This window comes from Rutidosis leptorrhynchoides, chromosome 2 (genome assembly GCF_046630445.1).
Source record: "Rutidosis leptorrhynchoides isolate AG116_Rl617_1_P2 chromosome 2, CSIRO_AGI_Rlap_v1, whole genome shotgun sequence".
In the NCBI taxonomy this organism is placed as follows: Eukaryota; Viridiplantae; Streptophyta; class Magnoliopsida; order Asterales; family Asteraceae; genus Rutidosis; species Rutidosis leptorrhynchoides.
In genome coordinates, this window is record NC_092334.1 from 129,688,711 (window position 1) to 129,699,716 (window position 11,006).

The window sequence follows — 11,006 nt, forward strand, 5'->3', positions numbered from 1 at the left end:
TTAGAACATCAACTCCAACTTTATTTGGGATCCAAATATACACTTACAAGTCTCGTATTTCGAATGACGCTCGAAATAACGTGTAACTGAAAAACGGGTGTTACAAACCTACCAACTAAGAACAAAAGATGCTAGCCCCCGACTAAACCAAAATCAACCTAAACCATAAAAAGCACAAGGCAATAGACAACCTAAGCAACACAACGCATAAGCAAGACAACAAACACAAAGTAAACACCCCTTAACAATCCAACACCACAACATAATACCTAAAACACAACGAGTAAGCAAAAAGAACCAACAACTCTATTGGCCCGATGCCCCAACATCGTCATCATATTCATTCATAAAAATCAATCTTCCCTGCAGCTAAACAAGCCTTCTTACTCTTTGCACCGTGTATAAAAAGGTTGTCGTTCACTATGGCGACCAGACATACTTACCCAATGTAAAAGAGAACGCGTATTCCTTTGTCAAAACTGGCGATAAATAATCTTTCAACAAATCCATCACATCACCAATATCTACATCAACTTAAAAGATAACAACAAAATTAGTCGAATCAACAAACCCGATGCCTTCGAGCTCGCATTCTTCTTACCTTTGACCTTCAGCCACCAATCAACGAAGCAATAACCTCATTGTTGATAGAACAAGCTCCTTATGTATAAGCAAATCACTAAGCAAATCACTAAGCAAATCAGAAGAGGACTCATGATCTTTCCTAACAAATGAACAAGCACCGGAACCACCCTTAACATCCTGCAAACGATCATATGCGTCACTAGTATATAGAATACGATAGGGGGATGATTCTCACACACTGTTTTTTGATCCTCACACACCAATTTACTTGAACTCCTCCCTAATAATAGGGTAAAAGGGTGTGTGAGGATCAAAAAACAGTGTGTGAGAATCATCCCCCAATACGATACTAACATAGAAAAAAAATAAAGATATAAATATAATAATTACATAATATAAAATTGAATATTTTATTTCTAAAAAATACACCCCGCTGATACTTTCTTTCCTTTTTTTTTTTTAAATTTTTTTTACCTGTCTATCCAACATTTTTTAACCGACTAATCCCCGTAGCGAATACCCTCTTTGGGAGGAGTCATTGCAGCCAATAAGTTTTCTTTCCTTTTCTTACACAAACACTTTCCTTCATCATCAAATCCAAAATCAAAATCACCACATTAATTAATGAATCATCAATCAATAACCTAAAAATCCATGGAACCAAATTCACTAAATTACCCTAACAACACCACAATCAATCATAATCATAATCATCATCAACAACAACACCGATCATATCAACAACAAACCACAACTACTCCTTCATCAATCCAAATGAACAGACAACAACAACAACAACAACAATCACAGCAACAATCCGATAACAATAACACAGGCGAAGAACTGCAGGCACTCGATTGTAACCTAATTTCACTGTGTGATCATATTCAATTAGAAGGTTTCAATAATGGATCGTTTTCAGATGTTATCGTTCAAGCCATGGGCGCTACTTATCATCTTCATCGCCTTATTTTATCTCGCAGTTCTTATTTTAGGTCATTTCTATTTGCTTTTAATAATTAAATTATTTAAATTCATTAATTAATTGTATTATGTTTGCATTATTTTGTGGTAATTTACACCCCCACACACGCACATATTCATACATATGAATGCATATGCGAATTAGTGCTTGTTTTGAAAAGTCAGATTGATAGGAGTGGTGAAGGAATTGAATTTTTTAAGTAAATGGTGAACTTTACAAATAATTTAGGGGGTTTATCACTTCGAATAGCGAAAACCGTACATATTTTACTGATATTAGTAACTGCTAATGCCGAATGGCACATAAAGGTAATCAAATTCGACTTTCTTTAAACGTATTTTAGTTTTTCCTACCACCAAAAAAAGGGACATTAGTTTAACCATCTGGTAATATAAGGTAATTAAGTTTTTATTATGAATGTTAAAAGGGATTTTTGAAAGAGTGTGATGCTTCAAAAGGTTAAAAATTCACTTTTTATTGATTTCATTGTGCTCTGTAGGAACATGCTTCATGGACCTTGGAAAGATGCAAATGCGCCCGTTTTGACCTTGCATGTGGATGACAGCAATGTCAATAGAGAAGCCATTGCTATAGCTTTAGCGTATCTTTATGGAAATCACCCTAAACTTGATGACAGTAATGCATTCCGTGTTCTTGCTGCTGCTTCCTATCTTGACCTTCAGGTATATCCACTTGTAAATTGTTCATTATATTACACGCCTTTTTACAAGCTTACTACACATCTGAAATATTCTTGTTTTTTTTATTTAATCTGATTTTATTTATTCTTGTAGGATTTATGTGCGATTTGTACTGATTTCATTATTTCTGAACTCTGGACTACAAACTTCTTAGTATATCAGGTTTGAGAGTACTGTTTGTTGAGTTGTTGGTATTATTTGTGATATCATAATCTTCATTATCATTTTCGTGTTTACTTGCAGGTGTTTGCAGAGGGCCAAGATTATGGCATTCATGGAGAACGTGTTAGAAGTGCTTGTTGGGGGTATCTTTGTCAAAGTGGTGCCATTGAGTTGAAAGAAGTAAGAAATCAATGCAATCATTTTACGCTACTTGTAGTAGTATATTGAAAGTTTTAACTTGTTTGACCCGTTCCCCCTTTATATACTTTGTTTTTTTGACCACCCAGTTGAAAATACACAACCCAAATACCCATATTTAAGTATACGGGTCAAAATTCTACCCTCCACTACAGTCAGCTCTTGAATGGTTTGCATCATCATCTTATTATTAGGTGCTTCCAAAGCTTTCTTCACAAACGGTGCATGCATTACTGACCTCTGATGAACTGTGGGTCCCTAGTGAAGAAAAACGGTAAGTTACATTCTCTTCTATTTAGTGAAATTTTTATGAAATGCAAATGAATATAGAAAACTAACAAGTGTATCACATACCATTTTTATAGGTTTGAACTAGCTTTGTACACCCTCCTTGCAAAAGGTGCATTTAGTAAGACAGAACCTACAGAACAAGGTGGATCTGTGTCTGCCATTAAAACACAGAACAATAATTTGAACAGTGGCTGCAGTAATCAAATAATATCATCTGAAGTAGACATTATGAAATTAGAAAATGAAGGAAACAGTCATGATACTGCTCAAACTATTTTAGTTGAACTCGCAGACCGAGTTGTAGATTCTCAAACTGGGCAAGAATCTGGATCTAATCAGTCAGATATCGAGTCAAAGTGTCAATGTAACACTGAACAAACTACAACCACAAATACTAAAGAGATTAACTACTCATCCTCTTATCAAGACATGCCAGCTGGCGGTGACATGTCATCATTGGAAGGGCCATCTGAGGAGAGTCCTTGTTATCAGTTGAACAATAATAACTGGCTTGGCGGGGGACAAAAATTCGGTAATGGTATGATGACGTGTAATGATGATGTGGCAAATGAATGGGGAAGATGTGGCATGCCGATGTCATGGGGTGGCAGAATTGTTGGCAGAAGAGAATTGAAGACTTGTGCTAAAGGGATTTGTGGGCTAAACAGTGACGAATACGATACTTTTGTCAATATTTTTGAAGGAGGATCACTTTTGTATTGTAACATGACTTTTGAGGCGCTTTTAAATGTGAGAAAGCAACTGGAGGAATTGGGCTTCCCCTGCAAATCTGTTAACGATGGTCTTTGGCTGCAGGTCATAAATTGCAACTTGCTTTTTTTTTTTTTTTTTTTTTTTTTTTTTTTTTCTTTTTTCTTTTTTCTTTTTTTATTGAACTTACCGTCTGTAGTTTGAAATGGGAAATTTGGCGGGGTGACCTACAGTTTGTCTCAAGTTTTTATTCTTCTTCTTTACTCATCATAAATAGAGCTAGTGTCTCAACTACGATTACCAAAATCAGTCATCATGACAATGATATGTGCTTTTGAGTAAAATGACATGAATTTTGTTTAGTAACGTCCAAAATCAGTTATCTATGTTACAACGTATATACCCGTCTTTACTAGCTTACTTCTTATTTACTCTATGTGTGTCTCCTTTAAAATTATACTCATCCTTGAAACACAAGAAAATATCATGTACATGTTTTATTTGAAAGTAATTACATGTGTTAATATTATCTTGTAGACACTTTTGAGCCAACGGGTGCATGAAATCGGTGCAGACACCTGCAAGAGTTGCTGTCTAGTTAGTATGGCTTGCCAATGTAGGCCACAATATGGATTTTCACGCACCGGTTATTACATGCAAGAGCATGATCAAAATTCTGTAGCTACAGGTATAGGAGACGTTTATGTTACTGATACCTCTCAAGGTGAAGTGAATGGACTATTTCGCCCTGTACGTGTGCATACAAGGGGACCTATTGATGGGCTGGCAGGTATTGGACGTGGGTCAACTTATGTACCCGCAACCGCATGGCCTCCAACACGTTTTGTCTTTTCTCGTGTCCCGTTTCATATGGGAAATAGAAATTGTCAACAGTCAATTGGTAACGATGATCCAGAAAATAGAAATGACCATAATGGGGAACATGGTGGTGATGGGTTGACCGCTTTGGTTGGACTTAGTCAAGGGGTTAATAACAATGATGACGTGGCTGGACATTCGATTGCGGGCCCGAGTAGTAGCGGTGTATCGGTCCAGATGATGGATTCTTCTGAGCATGCTATTAGGGTTGAATGGGAGGATGAAAGTAGTTCGGTATCGTTAGATATCAAAACCCCGTTAAGTCAATTCCCTCCGTTCCGCTTTGCGTAAGTTTCTAACATCCTTTTGTTTTGTAAATCTTTAAAAAAGACAAAATTACTCGGATATTCCCTGTGGCTTACCCAAATCTGCACGCATAGTCCCTGAACTTTTATTTGCATTTGTATTTCTTTGAATCTCATGTGCTTGGCATGTGATGTGAGTTAACGGAATAAATTAACCGTCGTTAGACAGAGGGACAATTTACGCAAAACAATTTCAAGGACTACATGTGCAAAAAAAGTTCAGGGATTACACATACAAATTTGGGTAAACCACATGGACTATCCGTGTAAATTTAGTCTTTTTAAAAAGTAGACAGTTAAGAGTTCTGTAAGTTGTTTATGGTGTAACATTTTTTCTTTATGAAAGTTGTTTTCCAATGGTGTTTTGTTTGTGCGCAGGGTGGAATTTCAGGAAGTTCATCGGCTTAATGATGGACAAGTTAAACACTCTCCAGAGTATTTTTATGCTGGATCCTTGTGGAAAGTATGTTTATACCATGATGATTACATGTGTTGCTTGTAACAAAAGCCTTAACAATTTTTCATTTATTTATAAATTGGTTGTGTAGGTAAGTGTTCAGGCTTTTAACGATGAAGATCTTCAAGGACGTCGAACTCTTGGTAATTTTTATATATTTCAAGAATCTTACTTGTAGCACTGCAGTAATAAGTACCATTATTAAGGTAGTTACATAATGTAATTTTTGTAATTTCAGGGTTGTTTCTTCACAGAAGGAAGGCAGAGATACCCGAATCTCTCAGAAAGGTTGATCGTAACAAGATAATGTTATTGTTTGAGATATACATATTAATTATTAATAATTATATAAATAACTTAACAGAGAGCGTTTTCAGGTTCATATGTATGTGGATGCTCGTGAGAAGGTTACCGCTCGTTATCAGGTTCATAAACTTTAAATAAATAATACCAATTATTTCTTTTTATTATGTTATTTTCTCTGTCATTTTTAGGCAGTATTTTGAACTGGATGTTTAGATTACTGATAATTAGAGATGACAAAATGGGTTGGTCGGGTGTCTAAAGAATTTATTTTGTATTTGGATGAACAGTTACAATGCAATATATGATTCCAAAAAGTATTTTATTACCATATTAATCTGATTCTTTGAGTGAAAATAAGCATTTGAAATTCAGTTGGGTGAGAGTTTTTACCCATTTGACCTGATTAATCGATTTGCCTCACGTGTACATTGTTTTAGTCATATAGCTTACCCATTTGAAATTAGATATGATCCAATTGACCCATTTACTAAAAAATTGTTCAAAGTTTCCTCCTTTACTGATAAGGAGTGTCCTAAAACTTATTCACCCCTTCATCTATATTTCTATGATTATTGCTCAATACCTATCCTTAGAAAATATTAATATTTTTTTTGCCACTTGATATTATATGATTTAAAACTCCGACGATGATACGAATGGTGCAATTTATAAATTAATTTCCAGTATTAATTCATCATTTTTACAGCTAATTTGTCCATCGAAACGAGAAGTAATGGTGTTCGGGAGCTTCAAACAACCAGGAACCCTTTTACCGAAAGCTCCAAAAGGATGGGGTTGGCGTACAGCTTTATTATTTGATGAGCTTCCAGAGCTTTTACAAAATGGGGCCTTGAGAATTGCGGCTGTTGTGCAACTTATATGAGGTAGACTTGCGGTTTATTATCCATTGAGAAGAATATACAAATATATAATGATGAGGATAGCCTTTTATTATATTTGGGATGAAACATCTATAGATCCCTGTAATTGTCATAAATTTTACCAGATATAAGAATTTTATTACAAGAAGTTTGATTATCTTAGTCCCTAGATGTTAGGAAATTTGAAAGTACATTTTAAGCTGTCAAAAAGGAAAGATAAAACACCAAGATTCAATAGAAAGCTGCATATTTGAAGCCCAGATAAACATACATGTATCCTAAATCATCAAGCAAAGCACAAAACTTGCTATATAATCTAGGCAACGACAATACGAAAAGTATGTGAGACCATATTTCAGGTGCCCACCCATTCAACTTTCATGTACTGATGAGTTAGCCCAATATAATAAAGGTGAAATGAATGATAAGAGCGACTCTTGAGATGCATCTCTATCTACCAATATTGCACGGTAATCATATCTTTTAGTAACATTTGCGTGAACGAAATGTACCTCAAGTTCTCACTCTATCAATGTTACAAATAGGATAATCGTTTTCATCTTGATTATCGTGGGTGGACTAATTGGTATCCGAATGACGGAATGTTGAAAGGGAGGTTGATAGACCATCTACACAGCTACACTTTCTGATACAATTGCATCTCTTTAGTGTATGGAATAGTGATAAAGGGTTATTTTATGGAATAGTGATAAAGGGTTATTTGATACCTTTATATAGAGAAAGTAAGGTGCAAATTAAGCAATGTTAGTGGCCACAACATCTTTGATTTTTGAAAAACTATAACCGCCAAAAAGGTGTGGTCTACTATATATATCTTGACCACCTTTGAACCGATAAAAAGGCAGACAATTTGATAAGTTAAAACAACAAGAAAAATGAAATTAGTAGTACAATACTGTGTAGCAATAAAGACATCAAATTGGTGTAATTTTCACTGTAATATCAAATTTTGAATTTTGCATTACAAGAATTGTAAGCTCAAATTCTAGAGAACATGGACAAACTTTATATCTAATTTTGTACAAGATTTTAACTTTCATTCATTTCGTGACAAGAATTGTATCTTACAACTTACAAGCATGAAGCATCAATTAAATTTCACAATACTTTTTGATTAAAACTTGAATCTTTTTTCTTTCTAGGGAAAGAAATTAACTTAGTCTTTTTTTTTTTTTTTTTGTTTAACGGAAATTAACTTATTGTCTTACTGTCTTAGTTACTAAACTTTGATTTTGTATTATTTGCTGCTTGTACAGTTTCAAAGTTAAGGTAGGTAATATAACAACAAAACTCCATCTCACAAAAATGAGGTATGAGAGAGGTAAAATGTAGACAATCCTTCTTATATCCTAAATTAAGGTGAAGTCATTTCTCCACCCAGAGTGAAACACCTCAAGAGTAGGGAAAGTCCTCCCTCTCAATGTTCTATGGATAAATAGATTGCTTCCGAATGGACCTCCGGCCAATAAATATGTTAAAAAAAGTGTGAGACGCTATGAAAATGGTGGAATTAAATTTCCATAGATTTTAAACCTGACTGAAGTTCAATTTAGGCTCTAAGCGAAAGTCAAGTCGCCGATAAATCGACGTTCGATGTTGACTCGATTAATAAAGCCATTATTAAACTTCAATTAACCATTATTCTTTTTTTTCTTTGTATAACCAAAATTTAAATTAAATATATCTAACCATTTAAGTGAGTTATAAATTGACTCAAATCTACGCCTTGATTGAGAAGATTTAACAATCTATTTGAACTACCTGTCTAGTTAAGCTCTAAGCATACACGTGAAACAAGCATTGAATTGTGTTTTAACACCACACTTGTGTACTCGCAGGGCTAGAGGTCTCGGGTTCGAGCCTCGTCACCCGCTCTAGGAATTGAAATATATTCCTTGAAGGTGGCCCAAAGGGAAGGTTTTACCGACCCGCTCCGGGACTAAGATCCGGCCCGCCTGCCCCTCGGGATGGTTAAAGGGTCGGATCCTCAGAGTGTGGTTCGGGTTTCCTGCCCGAAAGCGCGTGTGTGTGTGCAAATGATGACTAGGCTTCGGTCCGGACTGATGCAAGCTTGCCTTTCAAAAAAAAAAAAAGTTCAAACCGAAAGTAAATTGCCAACTTGTATTGAAATGTCCCGTTCTTATTGATTAAAAACGTTCCATATTAATTGATTTCGTTGCGAGGTTTTGACCTCTATATGAGACGTTTTTCAAAGACTGCATTCATTTTAAAACAAACCATAACCTTTATTTCATCAATAAAGGTTTAAAAAGCTTTACGTAGATTATCAAATAATGATAATCTAAAATATCCTGTTTACACGCGACCATTACATAATGGTTTACAATACAAATATGTTACAACGAAATAAGTTTCTTGAATGCAGTTTTTACACAATATCATACAAGCATGGACTCCAAATCTCGTCCTTATTTAAGTATGCGACAGCGGAAGCTCTTAATATTCACCTGAGAATAAACATGCTTTAAACGTCAACAAAAATGTTGGTGAGTTATAGGTTTAACCTATATATATCAAATCGTAACAATAGACCACAAGATTTCATATTTCAATATACATCCTATACATAGAGATAAAAATCATTCATATGGTGAACACCTGGTAACCGACATTAACAAGATGCATATATAAGAATATCCCCATCATTCCGGGACACCCTTCGGATATGATATAAATTTCGAAGTACTAAAGCATCCGGTACTTTGGATGGGGTTTGTTAGGCCCAATAGATCTATCTTTAGGATTCGCGTCAATTAGGGTGTCTGTTCCATAATTCTTAGATTACCAGACTTAATAAAAAGGGGCATATTCGATTTCGATAATTCAACCATAGAATGTAGTTTCACGTACTTGTGTCTATTCTGTAAATCATTTATAAAACCTGCATGTATTCTCATCCCAAAAATATTAGATTTTAAAAGTGGGACTATAACTCACTTTCACAGATTTTTACTTCGTCGGGAAGTAAGACTTGGCCACTGGTTGATTCACGAACCTATAACAATATATACATATATATCAAAGTATGTTCAAAATATATTTACAACACTTTTAATATATTTTGATGTTTTAAGTTTATTAAGTCAGCTGTCCTCGTTAGTAACCTACAACTAGTTGTCCACAGTTAGATGTACAGAAATAAATCGATAAATATTATCTTGAATCAATCCACGACCCAGTGTATACGTATCTTAGTATTGATCACAACTCAAACTATATATATTTTGGAATCAACCTCAACCCTGTATAGCTAACTCCAACATTCACATATAGAGTGTCTATGGTTGTTCCGAAATATATATAGATGTGTCGACATGATAGGTCGAAACATTGTATACGTGTCTATGGTATCTCAAGATTACATAATATACAATACAAGTTGATTAAGTTATGGTTGGAATAGATTTGTTACCAATTTTCACGTAGCTAAAATGAGAAAAATTATCCAATCTTGTTTTACCCATAACTTCTTCATTTTAAATCCATTTTGAGTGAATCAAATTGCTATGGTTTCATATTGAACTCTATTTTATGAATCTAAACAGAAAAAGTATAGGTTTATAGTCGGAAAAATAAGTTACAAGTCGTTTTTGTAAAGGTAGTCATTTCAGTCGAAAGAACGACGTCTAGATGACCATTTTAGAAAACATACTTCCACTTTGAGTTTAACCATAATTTTTGGATATAGTTTCATGTTCATAATAAAAATCATTTTCTCATAATAACAACTTTTAAATCAAAGTTTATCATAGTTTTTAATTAAATAACCCAAAACAGCCCGCGGTGTTACTACGACGGCGTAAATCCGGTTTTACGGTGTTTTTCGTGTTTCCAGGTTTTAAATCATTAAGTTAGCATATCATATAGATATATAACATGTGTTTAGTTGATTTTAAAAGTCAAGTTAGAAGGATTAACTTTTATTTGCGAACAAGTTTAGAATTAACTAAACTATGTTCTAGTGATTACAAGTTTAAACCTTCGAATAAGATAGCTTTATATGTATGAATCGAATGATGTTATGAACATCATTACTACCTCAAGTTCCTTGGATAAACCTATTGGAAATCAGAAAAATGGATCTAGCTTCAAAGGATCCTTGGATGGCTTGAAAGTTCTTGAAGCAGAATCATGACACGAAAACAATTTCAAGTAAGATTTCCACTCGAAATAAGATTGTTATAGTTATAGAAATTGAATTAAAGTTTGAATATGATTATTACCTTGTATTAGAAAGATAACCTACTGTAAGTAACAAAGGTTTCTTGATCTTGGATGATTACTTGGAATGGATTTAGAAAACTTGGAAGTAAACTTGCAATCTTGGAAGTATTCTTGATTTTATGAAACTAGAACTTTTGGAATTTATGAAGAACACTTAGAACTTGAAGATAGAACTTGAGAGAGATCAATTAGATGAAGAAAATTGAAGAATGAAAGTGTTTGTAGGTGTTTTTGGTCGTTGGTGTATGGATTAGATATAAAGGATATGTAATTTTGTCT

General features: G+C 34.3%; 1 protein-coding gene across 1 annotated transcript; it reads left to right on the forward strand.

The window, feature by feature from the left end:
* The first annotated feature begins 1,181 nt into the window (after nucleotides 1-1,181).
* On the forward strand, nucleotides 1,182-6,679 carry LOC139891393 (uncharacterized). Its single transcript, XM_071874354.1, has 12 exons — nucleotides 1,182-1,580; nucleotides 2,070-2,253; nucleotides 2,365-2,433; nucleotides 2,515-2,613; nucleotides 2,826-2,905; nucleotides 2,997-3,738; nucleotides 4,171-4,799; nucleotides 5,196-5,280; nucleotides 5,366-5,417; nucleotides 5,513-5,562; nucleotides 5,652-5,699; nucleotides 6,287-6,679. The coding sequence occupies exons 1-12, from the start codon at nucleotides 1,240-1,242 to the stop codon at nucleotides 6,461-6,463; spliced, it is 2,556 nt and encodes an 851-aa protein (XP_071730455.1). The 5' UTR covers nucleotides 1,182-1,239; the 3' UTR covers nucleotides 6,464-6,679.
* Nucleotides 6,680-11,006: the final 4,327 nt, after the last annotated feature.

Excerpts from the sequence above, each read along its gene's own strand:
- LOC139891393 (XM_071874354.1), top strand. The coding sequence starts at position 1,240 with ATGGAACCAAATTCACTAAATTACCCTAACAACACCACAATCAATCAT. Across the intron at positions 3,739-4,170 it reads ACGATGGTCTTTGGCTGCAG|ACACTTTTGAGCCAACGGGT; the intron begins GTCATAAATTGC and ends ATTATCTTGTAG. Across the intron at positions 5,700-6,286 it reads AGGTTACCGCTCGTTATCAG|CTAATTTGTCCATCGAAACG; the intron begins GTTCATAAACTT and ends TCATTTTTACAG.